This window comes from Heterodontus francisci, chromosome 1, assembly GCF_036365525.1.
Source record: "Heterodontus francisci isolate sHetFra1 chromosome 1, sHetFra1.hap1, whole genome shotgun sequence".
Classification (NCBI taxonomy): domain Eukaryota; kingdom Metazoa; phylum Chordata; class Chondrichthyes; order Heterodontiformes; family Heterodontidae; genus Heterodontus; species Heterodontus francisci.
Window position 1 is genome coordinate 267,083,421 of NC_090371.1, and position 15,977 is coordinate 267,099,397.

The following is a 15,977-nucleotide window of genomic DNA, read 5'->3' on the forward strand; positions in this document are numbered from 1 at the left end:
AAAAAGGATAGAGAAATGTAAAAGGCATTGATGAGTCATGTCATTTGGTCTACACGTAGAGAGGTTTTGTTTTTACTGGTTTGCTATTTGAACCAAAGATCTGGTTAGAAATAAAGATCCCATTGGGAACTTTTCAGTGTACGTTTTTTAGTACTAAAGAGAAAGTAATCAAATTGACTCAGTGATACCTCGAGAATCAGAAGACAAATGCATCTGTCCATGATAGTATTGGTGGAAGTGACCACTTCACAGTCTTTGTGGAGACCAAGTTCCATCTTCACACTAAGGGACACCCTCTGTCATGTCGTGTGGCACTAAGTGGAATAGATTAAGAACAAATCTCGCAGCTCAAAGCTAGGTGCCCATGAGGTGCTGTGAGCCATCAGCAGCAGCCGAATTGTATTCCACCACAATCTGTAACCCCATGACTGACTGACTTATCCCTCACATAACTAGCTCGAGTAGCTTAGTCATTGGAATTCTCTGGGATGATTCAGTGACTGTCAGTCCAAGTGCCAGTGACCAGCCTTGTCAGCGTACATTGATATTCACACCGAGGAGGTCATGATTGTGATATGCCCACTGTACGCTACTACAGAGTTCTATGGTCTATGTACATTAACCACTTCTTTCTTTCAAGCTTACAGAAAAAGAGAAGTCTGAAGAGTTGCTGAAGGGCAAACAGTGGCGTTTGCAGAACCAGCTGAGGATGAAGGAGGACGAGATGAAGAAGCAGTCCGAGTACTTCGAACATTACAAGCAAAAGCAGCAGCAGCAATTGGCGAAGCTGAGGGAGCGTGAACAGTCCCTGCAGAGCCAGGTTTTCAAGCTGGACAGAGAGAGAATCAATTTAAATGCTACCAGTGTTGTCCTGAGAACTGAGCTGCAACAAGTAACAGCAAAGTTCACAAAGCTTGAAAAAGCACATCTGAAAAGAAGTAACGATCTTTCAGAGCGTGACACTGAACTCACCAACATGGAAAGTTGCCTGTCAGATAGAGAGGATCAAATCAAAGACAATATTCTGGGGCTTCAGCATGACTTAAAGAAGCTTTTGGAAAAAGAAGAGGCAAACAACCAGGAAAAAGGACAGCTCAGAGAAAGACTTCAGCAAGCTGAAGACAATGAGGATTTCCTCACACATAAGCTGGAAGACTTCCGCTCACGAATCCACGAGCTGAAGTTATCGGAGAGCAGCCTGCAAGAGCAAGCCGAGGAACTGGAAGAGGAGAACGAGCGGCTTAGAAGAGAACTAAAAGAAATACAGGAGCACGACAGCTACCTGAAAGAAGTGCTGGAAGAGAAAGAAAGACTGGAGTGTTTAGCAGAGGAGAAGAATCAAGTGCATAAAACCACATTAGTAAGTGTTACATTGTAAAACGACTACAAGTGAGATTTCAATTTTTTTTTTGCTGTCTTCCACATCGAAGAATTATTACCTTAAAAGTAAGTCTAGACTCCCAAAAAATGAAATCATTTTCCTCAAAGTTTTCTCTCTTCATCTCTCCTCCTGAAGGTGGTGTTTATGCTGCAGTATTACTCCTGTCCTCTCCTACCTCATCCTAGTGGTTATTTATTATGTGTGAACATGAAAATTTGTGGTTAAGGCATGCATGTGGGGGGAGGGGGCGGGTATTATGGAAGAGGGTGGCATCATTGCACCTTCCAGCAGCATTGCTGGATGGTATTTGAGATGTAAGTTAGATACGGCAGAGTAAAAAGCATGTTTAGATGTACGCTAATATCCAGGAGTGGTCAGGGCTGGTGGAAGATGAGTTCTTCCCCAAACTTTGTGAATAACAGGGAGCTGAGGGCAAAACCTGATCTGCCAGAATTTCTGTCATTTGTGCCAGAGTTTCATCTGACTTAACCGAGGCCTGTAGAAAAAGGAGGTAAGTTACCACTTTAGCTTTTATTGAGGTAAGTTACCTGCTTGACTTGTTAAACCAGGAAATGGTTGAGGTCACAGGCTTTGATCATCCACCAACGTATTGGAAATACCAGATCTGACCGATGCTGGGCTGTTCTCCTTGGAGCAAAGGAGATTGAGGGGAGATTTGATAGAGGTGTACAAGATTCTGTCAGGGTTGAATAAGGTAGACGTTAGCTGATTTTCCCATTAGCTGATGGTACAAGGACGAGGGGACACAGATTTAAGATTTTGGGCAAGAAATGTAGGGGGATGTGTGGAAGAATTGTTTTATGCAGCGAGTGGTAATGACCTGGAACTTGCTGCCTACAAGGGTGGTGGAACATACGAACATACGAATTAGGAGCAGAAGTAAGCCATTCGACCCTTCAAGTCTGCTCAGCCATTCAATATGATCATGGCTGATCCAAATTAATTAATCTTAAATTCCACCCAATTTGAACCTATGTCCCCAGGGCATTATCCCCAGGCCTCTGGGTTACTAGTCCAGTGACTTTACCACAACACCACCATCTCTTCCCCCCTCACCCCCAAAAAGTGGAAGTGGAGATGATGAAAAACTTCTCAAGAAAATTGGATGGGCACTTGAGGGAAATACATTAACAGGGCTATGAGCATAGAACCGGGGAATGGGACTGATTGGATTGCTTTGCAGAGAGCTGGCATGGAGTCGATGGGCCGAATAGCATCCTTCTATGCTGCTATGTCTCTATGTTTAATATTGGGAAGAACTTGGAAAGAAAGACAGACAACAAGATAGCCAGATCATTTGTTTAATGATGTCATCATGCACTGGGCACGCTCATAATATAGGAATATGATTTTTAAAAAATCTGTTCTCAGGTATGCTGCTAAGAAAGATTCTGTAAGTTGCCTTTTAATGGTTTCGGGCAGGAAAATCTTTTCTTCCCATCTTTCAGTTGTGGAGCCCTTGCCCTAGGGTTCAAAATGGACATTCCCATTTATGCCATCATAATGGAGGCAGGATAAGAGCAAGGGGAAGAGGAAACGGGAGAGACAGCTGTACAGTTTTCAGCCACTCTGAAGGAGAATGACGCAAGTTAAGAAGTATCCCATCACCGAGACATGGCTCTCCAACGCTCTCATAAGGCGGTTGCCATTGTTTGCTCCTGACAATTCTCCAAGGCTAGTGGTCAAAACACCCATTTTGGATGTATTGATTGATCTGGAGACTTCAGTGTTTTGGGAGGTGAGCAAGTGAAAATTCTTGTGTGCTGCTAATTGCTCCAGATAGTACATCATTCAGTCAAATCCTTCTGATACTGTCACAGAAAATGGCTTGGACTCTGCTGTGATCCTCTACTATTTGTCTGAGGTCCTCCAAGCTGGGTCTTGATGCATCCATGTGAATGTGATGCTCATCCAGTATCCTTTATAGAGTAACACCTCTGAGATCTTAAATCTGCAGGTTGTAGAGCCAGGGTTTGTGTTATTCTGTGATGGGAGGAAAGGGTTAGATGAAGAAGAGAGGAGGGAGGGAGAAGAACATGTGTAAAGTGCATGGAGGAAGGGACAAGGGAAGAAGAGGACAGAGGGAAGATGAGAGGGTGGAAGGAGATGGGGAGCAAAGATTGTGAAATTACTTCAGCAGAGGGCGATCCCTTTCCTCAACTAGACTCACAAAGTCATCTCAGCAGGTGAAGGGAGAGTGTAGCGAACTCTGCTTCCCTCCTGCAGGATTGGATATCCTTTAGTGGTGAGCTGGGGTAAGGGTGAATGCTCCACTATATTTCACCAAACCTCCAGGTGTTACAACCAGGTGAGAAAGGTGTCTCGGGGTCCCTCTCAGCCTTCACCTGGTCTTACCATAACAGGTTCAATTTTTAAACACACCATGTTTTTAGCTCCCCCTTGGTGAATCCTTGTTTTCCGCTTTCCAATTATAAGGCAAAGGAACAGCACATACTGGTTTTCTTCGGTTTAAAGAAAAAAGTTGTAGTTTATTAAACTTGAATTTAAACTCTAATTCGGTTGACCCCTACGGATACACGAAGCACTCACGCTAGTCATACAGACATGCAAATAGAGACAGAAAAGAGCAGAAGAAATAAAGTGGAAAAGGTTTGAGGCAATATCTGAAAAGTTGTTGTTATGGTTCTTCGAGCTCAGTGTAGAGTCCTTGATTGTAGGTAGATCTTGCTTTTCGTTGGGGCCCAGTAATATTCTTAAACCTTGTTCGCTGTAGGAGACTTTTCTTTCTTGGGGTTCATGTGTCTTCAGTGGATTCAGAGGCTTTCAGAGAAAGAGATGGGAGCAGATAGGAAAGATCTTCTCAGTCCTGGAGCAAACAGTCCTCCTTAGTTCAAACTCTCTGTGGCCAGTTCAAAATAAAACCCTGGAACAGCCAGTTAGTCATGTGACCAGCTGGTCTAACCAGTCCTGACCCTTGTGGGTTGCATCCTCCTTAGCAGGCCCTGGAATGCTCTTACTCACCTTCGATGTCTGTTCGTATGTAAATTTATTTCCAGCCACGGCTGATCTGTTTAACAAGTCATTTCCTAGTTCCAACAGCAGTTAAAAATCAATGTTCATGACAAAATTGATGTGCCTCATTCTTGGCAGGTGGGAGCCTAGCACGACACAGGGCTGAATTTTACCAGCCCCTCAACGCCATGGGTCATGGCGGGGGGACCGGTAAAATTCTGTGTGGAGAGGCCCGCCTCGTCCCCAACGTTGAGAAGGGCCTGCCATATATTACTGGCAGCAGGGGGACCTTGGTACAGCTCCCCTGCCGCCTGCCAACGGGATCTTCATCTGCATATTTAAATTAACATTAATATTTAAATAAATTTACCTGCAGGTGGCGGCCGTCCCATGCCGATTTTGTGGCAGCCGTTCGTGCTTCGCGCGCCTTCGGAACTCCGTATGGAGTTCTGAGGTGAGAACCTTGTGGGGAGGGGGGAGGAATAAAATTTTCAGGGCGGAAGGGATGGGGGAGCAGGGAAATCAATTTTTATTGGATGTGGGAATGGTGGGAAGGGGTTGAAGGGCAAAAGTTAAAAGGTTGGGGGGGGATGGTTTGGGTCGGGAAAAAGGCAAGTGTTGGTCATATCGGGCATTGAAATGACCTTTGGGGGTTTGGGACAGGGCCTCCACGTCTATTATTTGTTAATTAAAAAATTCTGATTAACGGACCTTTTAAACATTAAAATGAATTGTAAGGGCTTAAAGCCTTTTAAAAATGGCGTCAGTGCCTGCGGCTGCTCCCTCTACGTCATTGGGGGTGGCCGCTCCTCCCCCTCTATTTAATCAGCTGCCATGCATTATATCGCAGGGGCTTGGGGACAGCCTATCTGCACAGGATGCACGCCGCCACCAGAGTGCGCTGCCGCGAACTGCGGCTCACTCCTAAAATTCAGCCCCCAATTTCGATGCTTGTAGAGTGTCCAGAGGGAATGTCTTGCTTACCACTCAGGCTAGAGACAAAGGGGCTGCATTTTATTTTTGCTCTGTGGAGACCAAGATCTATAGTGGTGGTGCTGTCTGTTTTTCTGTTTAGTGAGAATTAGGGACCATTTTTCCGCTCACTGGAGGAGGGGGCAAAAGGCTTATTTTTCTCCTGGAGGGCTGATTTTTATATTCATTGGTTTTGGGGTGGGGGGCGGTGGGGGCGTGGGTGGGTGCGGGGAGTATAAGTGGGCATTTTTCAGTTGATCAGGAGAACAACCTTTTCATATTTTGTGAGGGGAAGAGAGGTTGCTTTATCGACCTCTTGTTTGGTGCTTTTGATGTGACATTGGGGAGGGACAAAAAGCAGGGATTAGATTTGAGTTTTCGTGACAACAGGGGCATGAGACCAGAATGTCATCACTGAGGAGTAGAGTGCAATTTGTTCTCAATGAAAAAATTGGAATGTCTCAGTAAGAGGGGACAAAAATATTTTCTGTGGCAGAAGGGGACACAGACTTTCTCCTGTGCAGTGGATGAATATAATTTGGAGATTGAAAGTCCAAGGAGATTTTAAGAAGAGGAATCAGACTTTACTTTATTAAAGCAGATTGAGTTATTCAAAGTTTAAGGTGCCTGCCACTGGGTCCATTTAATTGTGCGGCTGTTTCTCTGTTTCTCTGCCATCAATGATTTGTTAAAGATCGAATGCTCCATTTTCTCAAATCTTGCACTTGCTTTATCATTGCATGTTTTCCAAATTGTAACCAGAGTAGGATTTATCTACCTCCAATGATTGTTTGGTGTAGAAGACTGCAATGGCATTTATATAGCAGCTTTAACATAGTTTTAGGGAAGCAATTCCAGAGCTTGGGGCTAGTTAGCTGAAAGGACAGCCACCAATGGTGGGGTGAAGGCAATCAGGGATGCAAAAGAGGCCAAAATTAAAGGAATGCAGAGTTCTTGGGGGTTGATGGGCTGAAGGAGATTGGGAGGGATTTGAACACAGGATGAGAATTTTATATTTGAGGTCTTGTTGAAGCACATTACTTACTTCTGCTTAGCCCAAGTGAAGCCACTTCTAGATTGATTTCATCTGCACTAAAGTGTATAATGACAATTGCCATTCAGATTTGTGCACTCTGCAATTCAGATGTGGACCAGACAGAAAGAAAACCAAGCCAATTCTGAACATCCCTGCAACCTGCTCTATGGAGTAACTTTGTACAGACTATGCATATCTTTGGAATATGTAATTACTGTAATTGAGAAAATAATAACAGAAATCTGGAACAGATTAAATTCTTATTGTCTTGAAATGAAATAAATTGTATGATTATCATATTGTCACTTGTTTCTTCTTCTAGAATAACAGTGAGCTCCAGTTAAGTTCAGATGAAATTCCAGAGCAAGAAGCTCCACTAGAGGTGAGAGCAAGCCCTTGTTTTATGATTCATCTCTTTTTACTCCCATATGTGTTGTGTGTTTTCTTCTTAATTTCATAATCATTTTATTGTACTCTCCCTATGAGAGGAACTGAAGAAAACAGTAATGTTTTATCTATGCATGTGTCTTGACCACTTAATATTTAAACTGTTGGAAAAACACTGGCAGGAGTGATACTTGAAAGATGACGTGGGTAGAAATTCGTCTGAGCCCGTTTTTACAAAGTCACTGGAAATTGATTGTGGTGTAAAACTGGCTTCAGATTTGCTATGTGCCTATTTTCCACTACTGGCGAAGACCAACTTCACCCTATATCTATTTGCTTGTAGATTACAGTATCTGGTTTGCTTCTGTGTAATGATTTTACGTTCAGGTTATTGGAACATGTATGACTGATCAAATTATAATTCAAAAATGAATCCAAAAGAAAGCAGAAATAGAGGTTAAATGTGAAGCACAGAGCCTTAACCCTCATAGTAGAGAGACTGCAGAAAGGCTGTGTTCAATGAAGAGCAAGGAGCTGTCCTCAGTGTCCTGATCCATAATTATCCCTCAACCAACATCATGTAGGACAACCGAAATTAGACGATGAAACTCTAGGGTGTCTAGAGCCTCCGCTTACCCTAAAGATCAGTATCCTAGTCAATATTTATGCTCCAACCGACAGCGCTAAAACAGATTATCTGGTCATTACCACAATGCCGTTTGTTGTATCCTGCTGTTTACAAATTGGTTGCCACGGTTCCTGCATTACAACAGTGACAACATTTCAAATATACTTCATTGACTGTAAAGCACCTGAAGACATTGGCCCTGAATTTCCTGTCTTGGGACAGGGCAGAAATCAGCATTTGCCCTTGTGTTGTGGGGCAGGTCTTTGCTCCAAAAATGCCATGTCACAAATTCCAGCAGGTTCCAGGGCCGCTGAAGGAGCGGCTGTCCTTATTGTGATCGAGGTGTGTAAATAATGGAGCACACGATAAGACTAGAACATTAATTGAGCAAACCATTAGAAAGCTTCAAGGATTTATCAGGGTAAATCTGGGATGCCCTGCAGAATGCCTGAAGCAGCCTGTTACAAATTGAGGTAGAATGTTGTGCACTTCCTAACTTTACTGTCAGAGCAGGACAGATGGTCGATGTCCCAGAGAATACTAGAGAGCCTGGTAGTGGCTACTGCTGATGCCAAAGCCAGTCCTATGAAGAGCATGAAGCAGGCTCAGTGGCTAGTGCTGCAAGACAGGTCAGATCCAGATTTGTTTGGAACACTTTTTTTAATTCATTCATGGGATGTGGGCATCGCTGGCCAGGCCAGCATTTATTGCCCATCCCTAATTGCCCATGAGAAGGTGGTGGTGAGCTGCCTTCTTGAACCGCTGCAGTCCATGTGAGGTAGGGACACCCACAGTGCTGTTTGGAAGGGAGTTCCAGGATTTTGACCGTGACTGTGAAGGAACAGCGATATAGTTCCAAGTCAGAATGGTGTGTGACTTGGAGGGGAACTTGCAGGTGGTGGTGGTCCCATGCATTTGCTGCCCTTGTCCATCTAGTTGGTAGAGGTCAGGGGTTTGGAAGGTGCTGTCTAAGGAGCCTTGGTGTGTAGATGGTATACACTGCTGCCACTATGCGTCAGTGGTGGAGGGAGAGAATGTTTGTGAATGAGGTACCAATCAACCTTTACAGATGGCTTGACAAATTTTTTCTGAGGTTTCAGTTCATTAAAGAAGCACCTCCTCTCACCAACCTTATGGAAGCAGATAAAAATCCCTGACAGGGCAAGTAAACTGAACATCCTCTAGTCTCTTGACAATGTTCCTCTCTATTCTTTGCAATCCCCAATTCCCAGGAAAAAGTGCCTCCTCTTTATGATAAGTTAATTTGAGGATGTCTTCACTTCTCCCTCCAGTGGCCTGCCAGCATTGTGTTTTGTTTTCTCCTGTAGCAGGAATGAGTTGCATTAACTAGATGCAACAGCTTCAGATCCTGCAGTTACAATCTGTTGGGATTCACGGAATGGATGATAATAACAGGTGGAAGGTATCACGAACCTAAGGTTTGTCTTGCAGGACAGGATGTGAGACAGTTGAAATGAATGATGCCAGGTGACAGTGCTTCTGGATGTAGGAACAAGATGCCATGTGCTATCCAAAGGGTTTTACTTGAATTTGGGGCAGGGAATAGCCATTTACTTTTCTGTGTTTCAGGAAGTTTTCTGTTAGGGAGTTGACAACTTATTTTTTGCTGTCCTTCTGAGATTTATTGACTTCTTCCAAAACTCTAATGGGGTCCTTGGATTATTGAGATGCCATTCGCTGCTACAGCCACCTCCTTCCAATGTAAAGGCAGAGTGTGCCCTAATCCTGTAACACCAGAATGTCCCAGGTTTGATTTCCAGTCTCTGCTGAGTCAGCCGATCTCACAAATTGCCTGAAAGTGTGCCGGTTCCAAACATCAGATTTGAGTTCCGCTCTGATTGTCCATGGCTGATTACTCTGCTGACATCCATTGGGCTGAATGTTGTGCCCGTGATGGGGGTCCCGACGCCGGGCCGGAAAGCCGGGGGCAGCCGTCCCTCGACCATTCGTCAGATTCCCTGCTGCATTTTTCAGTGCTCAATCAGTTAACTGCCAGGTGCCAGGGCTCCAGTCCCTTTAAAAGACGGGAGCCCACCTCCAAGAGCTGTCAATCAATCAGAGGGCTGGCAGCTCTTCAGACTCAGCAGTGCCACCAGGAGTGTTGACCACTGCTGGGATTGCAGCAGGCCCAGCGAGCATGGAGGAGGCCATGGAATGAAGGAGAGTTCATGGGGCTCGCTGGGGCCAGTCAGGCACACTCTGTTGGGGGGTGGGAGCCTTCCCAAGGGGACAGCCCTTGCTGCCGGGGGGCCTGTCTGTGGGCCACAGGGTGCCTGATCAGGAGGGCAGCCTCCACCCCAAGCTTTTACTGGACATCCTCCCCACATGGAGGGCCTCCACTCACCCCCGCCCATTTCTTCCCTTGCCATTTTGTGCCCCCCACTTCCCAGCCTGTCTCTAGAGAGATGGTAAAATCCATTGTCTCATTGGCACAGAGAATGGCCACTACGTTAAGGTACCAGGCAATACCCAGTGGCTGTTGAATTGAACCCCAGCATTAGTCAGCATCTTTAGCAAAGGAAGGCATATTAGAATGTAACATGTGCTTCTGCAGTACGTTGCTTCACTCATGCTGTATTGTGGCTGTTTATTCACAAATGCACTACATAGGGCTGGATTTTACAGGCCCCCCCTCCAAGGATGGATCAGAGGCAGGGGAGGCATGGAATATCGCGATGGGTGGGTGGGGGGTGGTTGCGGAGGGCCTGTTGCCTCCCCATCGTCCAACGATCTTCTGGGTGGGATAGGCCGAAGATGGCCTTCCCTCCTAGAGGCCAATTGAGGCCCTTAAGTGTTCTATTAACAGCCAATTAGGGGCCTCTTCCCGCTGCTGCTGAGATCTTACCAGCGGCAGTGATGGGTGGGGCCTCTGCCATACGGAGAGGAGGCATTGTAAAACGAGGCACCCTCCATGTGGGCTTGGGGGGCAGTACCTCCTTGTGGGCAATTTGTGGCTCACAGAGGACCCCCGCCGGGTACTAATTCATCCCCCTCCCGGGGACTCCCTGTCCCTGGACAGCAAGACCCCTTCTGGACTGGTCCCGGCGACCCTACCTCACCGACATCTGTTCTGGAGTTCCAGCGCTGGGCCAGGGTCCGAGGCCTCTGCAGTACCAGCAGTGGCCACAGCTCCTGATGGCACAGCTGAGCTGCTCGTCCTCTGATTGGCTGGCTGCTCATGCAGGTGGGATCCCTGTCTTTAAAGAGACAGGAATCCCGCCTCCTGAAACTTGCATTTAAAAATGCTGGAGGATCGCTCCGGGGTGGGGGCCGCAAAAATGCAGAGGTGGGGTTCCCCTGCCTTTTCGACCCGCATCAGGAGCCTAGCCTCCGACAAAATCCAGCCCATAGTATATTTTCATGGCCATTATAAACGGCCATGGGGCTTCTGACTAGTTGTGGGCATTCTCTGTTAAGCCATTATGTTCTGTTAATGTGGTCAACACTCAGACCTGATTATTCTGTATTCAATTCCATTGGATTAGTCAAAATCTTTTAAATGCTTAATTTTAATCTTAGGATGATTTGAATTTTTAGTAGTGCACATATTCATCGGTTGAGCTTCAGTTCAAATATTTGAATAATAAATTACATTTTGTTTTTCTAAATATGATAGTACCAGTCTCTCTTTAATCACTTATCCTCTTAGCATCCTCTCATGTGCTAACCTGCTCCTCTAATGGTCGCAGTTAGACATTCTGAGAATGCGCTCTTAATAAGGTGGGAGTTGTTTGTGTGTCCTGACAGAACTGTGAGCCACAAGAAAGGCTATGAAGCACATTCGCCAATGCAGCATTCTGCTTTTTCTATGGAACCTGGCTCTGTGGGAAAGTGATGAATGACGCAGTTCTCACATGAAGTAATTTATTTGAGTGCATTCTGTTTTGGCTTTCATTGGAGTGGGTTGTCTCTTGACCTTGTAGTGAAGATATTGTTAGGACCGAGGTGGGAGGAGTGCACTGTTTATTCTAGTCCCAATTCTCCACAGATCACAACATGTATTTTAAATGTTCCCACTTACTGATAAGTCAATCATATACTCTATTTTTCCCAGAATAGAACACACTAACCAGGTTTCTTTAATAGTCATAGAGTTTTACAGCACAGAAACAGGCCCTTCAGCCCAATGCGCCTGCGCCGACCATCAAGCACCCATACAATCTAATCCCATTTTCCAGCAATTGGCCCGTAGCCTTGTATGCTATGGCGTTTCAAGTGCTCATCTAAATACTTCTTAAATGTTGTGAGGGTTCCTGCCTCTACCACCCCTTCAGGCAGTGTGTTCCAGATTCCAACCACCCTTTGGGTGAAAGAATTTTTCCTCAACGACCCTCTAAACCTCCTGCCCCTTACCTCAAATCTAGGCCCCCTGGTTACTGACCCCTCCGCTAAGGGAAAAAGTTCCTTCCTATCTATCCTATCAATGCCCCTCATAATTTTGTATACCTCAATCATGTCCCCCCTCAGCCTTCTCCGCTCCAAAGAAAACAACCCCAGCCTATCCAGTCTCTCTTCATAACTGAAATGCTCCAGCCCAGGCAACATCCTGGTGAATCTCCTCTGCACCCTCTCCAGTGCAATCACATCCTTCCTATTGTGTGGTGACCAGAACTGTACATAGTACTCCAGCTGTGGCCTAACCAGTGTTTTATACAGCTCCAACATAACCTCCCTGCTCTTATATTCTGTGCCTCTGCTAATAAAGGCAAGTATCCCATATGCCTTTCTAACCACCTTAGTAACCTGTGCTACAAGCATCCCAAGGTCCCTCTGACTCTCTCTACTCCCTAGGGTCCTACCATCCATTGTATATTCCATTGCCTTGTTTTTCCTCCCAAAGTGCACCTCACACTTCTCAGGATTAAACTCCATCTACCACTGCTCCGTCCATCTTACCAGCCCATCTGTATCGTCCTGTAAGCTGAGGCTTTCCTCCTCACTATTTATGACACCACCAACTTTCATGTCGTCTGCAAACTTACTGATATACCTACTATATTCACATCTAAATCATTAATGTACACTATAAACAGTAAGGGTCCCAGCACCGATCCCTGTGGTACCCTGCTGGTCACAGGCCTCCATTCGCAAAAACAACCCTTGACCATCACCCTCTGCCTCCTGCCACTAAGACAATTTTGGATCCAATTTGCCAAATTACCCTGGATCCCATGGGCTCTTACCTTCTTAACCAATCTGCCATGCGGGACCTTATCAAAAATCTTACTGAAGTCCGTGTAGATCACATCAACTGCTTTACCCTCATCTACACATCTAGTCACCTCTTCGAAAAATTCAATCAAATTTGTTAGACGTGATCTCCCCCTGACAAAGCCATGCTGACTATCCTTGATTAATCCCTGCCTCTCCAAGTGGAGATTAATCCTGTCTCTCAGAATTTTTTCCAATAATTTCCCTACCACTGATGTTAGACTCACCGGCCTATAATTACCTGATTTACCCCTGCTACCCTCCTTGAATAATGGTACCACATTCACTGTCCTCCAGTCCTCTGGTACCTCTCCTGTGGCCAGAGACGATTTGAAAATTTGTGTCAGAGCCCCTGCTATCTCCTTCCTTGCCTCACATAGCAGCCTGGGATACATCTCATCTGGGCCTGGGGATTTATCCACCTTTAAGCCCGCTAATACAGCTAATACTTCCTCCTTTTCAATGCTAATTTGATCGAGTATATCACAATCCCCTTCCCTGATCACTACACCTACATCACCCCTCTCCATAGTGAACACAGATGAAAAGTAATCGTTCAAAACCTCACCTATGTCCTCTGGCTGCACACACAGATTGCCTGTTTGATCCCTAATGGGCCCCACTTTTTCCCCTGGTTATCCTCTTGCCCCTAATATAGTTATAAAATGCCTTAGGATTTTCCTTTATGTTGTCTGCTAGTGATTATTCATGTCCTCTCTTCGCTCTCCCAATTACTTTTTTAAGTACTCCCTACAATTTCTATACTCCTCTAGGGCCTCCTCTGTTTTCAGTGCTCTGAATCTGCCATAAGCCTCCTTTTTTTTCTTTATCCAATCCTCTATATCCCTTGACATCCAGGGTTCCCTTGATTTGTTGGTCCTACTCTTCACCTTTACGGGAACATGTTGGACCTGAACCTTCACTATTTCCTTTCTGAATGACTCCCACTGGTCTGATGTAGATTTTCTTATTAGAAGCTGCTCCCAATCCACTTTGGCCAGATCCTGTTTTATCATATTGAAATCTATCTTCCCCCATTTCAGTACTTTTATTTCCGGTCCCTCTATGTCCTTTTCCATACCTAACTCAAATCTTAGAGTTATGGTCACTATCTCCGAAATGCTCCCCACTGCCACTTCTACCATTTGTCCAGCTTCATTTCCTAGGAAAGTCTAGCACAACTCCTCCTCTTGTAGGAGTCTCTACTTGCTGGCTCAAAAAGCATGCCTGAATGCACCTAAAGAAGTCTGCCCCCTTTAAGCTTTTTGCAGTAATACTATCCCCTCTAATATAGGGGAAGTTGAAATCCCCTACTATTATTACCCTATTGTTTTTGCACCTCTCTGAGACTTGCCCACATATCTGCTCCTCTATCTCTCCCTGACTGTTTGGAGGCCTGTAGTACACTCCCAGCCAAGTGATTGCCCCCTTTTTTTAAGTTCTACCCATATGGCCTCATTAGAGGAACCTTCTAAGATATCATCCCTCCTTACTGCAGTAATTGACTCCTTGATCAACAGTGCAATGTCATCTCTTTTACCCCCTTCCCTATCACGTCTGAAGATTCTATACCCTGGAATATTAAGCTGCCTGTCCTGCCCTTCGCTCAACCATGTCTGTGATTGCAATAATATCATATAGCCATGTGTTAATTAACGCCCTCAATTCATCTGCCTTACTCGTAAGACAGCTTGCATTAAAATAGATACAATCCAGCCTTGCATTATTTGCTTGAGCCTTAACAGCTCTACATTTACTCTGCCTTCCAGACTGACTTCACATCTCTTCTATATTTGAATGTACATCAAAACAAACTAGTAATGAAGTAAAGCATATACACACAGATTAAAATTTTGAAGTCCCCTTTTTACCTTCGCTCCTCTCACTCTCACTCTCTCACTCTCACTCTCACACACATACGCGAAAAATAAAAGGGATTTTTGTTCAGAGCTCTGTTACAGACAAAAATAACTCTTGGGCTGATTACTTGCCCATTCCTGAAGAAAAAGATATATTGTGTTCCAAAACTAGCATACAGTCTAACTTCCAAGTACAGGTAGATGGGTCACTGCGATCTTTTAGAACAGTTCTTTTCAGGTGGTGTTGAGAACGAATCTAGCAGGATTTTCCTTAAAGACAGGAGATGAGATGAATTGACACAGTGGACTTCTCAGGGTCTTTTACAGAGTTGCTGGAAAGCGAGCTGGGTTGTGGTCTTCTCTCCTTCCTTCACTTCTTCTGCAGCAGGCTCACTTTATTAGCCACTCACTCCAGAAGGTAAAACATACACACTGGCACTACAACCACAAGCTTGTGAGTTTTCTCTCACACAGGTGCGAGCTGCTGCTCCTGGGCTTGTCCAATCAAGGGGTGCATCACTGACTTCTCTGCCCACATCTCCCCCTGTTACCAGGGTTTCTAATCTATTTTAACTTGAGTCACGTGACAACCAATAAACATTGTTGCCAAACTAGTTCTTTCAGCGCCCTCTTGAAAAGAAAACTGGTCCAACATTTATTTTAACAAAAAAAAAATCACTTCCGTAACAATATTCAGTCTATACCATTAGAAAAGGTTGGGCTGGATTCTGGCCTATGTGGATTTGTCGTCTTAGTGCAAACATCCCAGATTTGCACCAGCAGGTTTTTGATTTTTTTTTTGTTGACGTTTGTCATATATCATGAAAATATAAGAAAATTCAACATATGATAAAGGCTGAGGCAGGAAGTAGTTCAGTTTTTCTTTCATAATTATAGTGGTCTTGGGGTTGAATTTTTCTAGCCTTTTGGAGATGGCTGAAGATCCGCTTCAAGGTGTCCCCCCAAAACTCCACGTCCCGTTCATCAGGGCCTACTTGCCTTTAAAAGTAACTTACCTGGTCTTCGAGTGTGCCACGCCATAGAGGCACCCTCTCCTTCTTGTGGCCTCAGCTGTGGTCACCGCTGGCAGTGGCACTGCCGAGCTGCCGGCCCTCTGGCGGGGGGTGGGGGGGGGGGTGGTGGTGCACAGTAGGCTACAGTCCTCAATTGGATGATGGCCCAGGTGGGAGCCTCTTAATTGGCCGCTGCGAGTAAAATGCCGCCAAGGGTGGCACCGCCTGCTGGTGTAGGGTTGGGTCCCACTTTCAGCCCCAGCAGTGAGACTTCATCCCTGGAAAAATTCAGCCTTTAATGTCTGTGTCTCACTCACAATTAAAGAAAGATGACGAAGAAAGAAACCGCATTTATATTGTGTCTTACATGACCTCAGGTCATCCCAACATCAATGAATTACTTTTGCAATATAGGAAACATGACAGCCAATTCTTGTACTGCACAGTGCCACAAACAGCAATGTGATAATGACCC

At 45.2% G+C, this 15,977-nt stretch overlaps 1 protein-coding gene across 6 annotated transcripts in view; it reads left to right on the forward strand.

Moving 5' to 3' along the window:
• The window catches only part of LOC137376173 (putative leucine-rich repeat-containing protein DDB_G0290503), a 156,902-nt gene that overhangs the window by 23,721 nt on the left and 117,204 nt on the right, over positions 1–15,977 (forward strand). For all 6 annotated transcript variants that reach the window (XM_068044234.1, XM_068044261.1, XM_068044244.1 and 3 more), the window contains exons 4-5: positions 641–1,360; positions 6,706–6,765. In XM_068044234.1, coding sequence (XP_067900335.1) covers positions 641–1,360; positions 6,706–6,765 — 780 coding nt within the window. The remainder of the gene's footprint in view (positions 1–640; positions 1,361–6,705; positions 6,766–15,977) is intronic.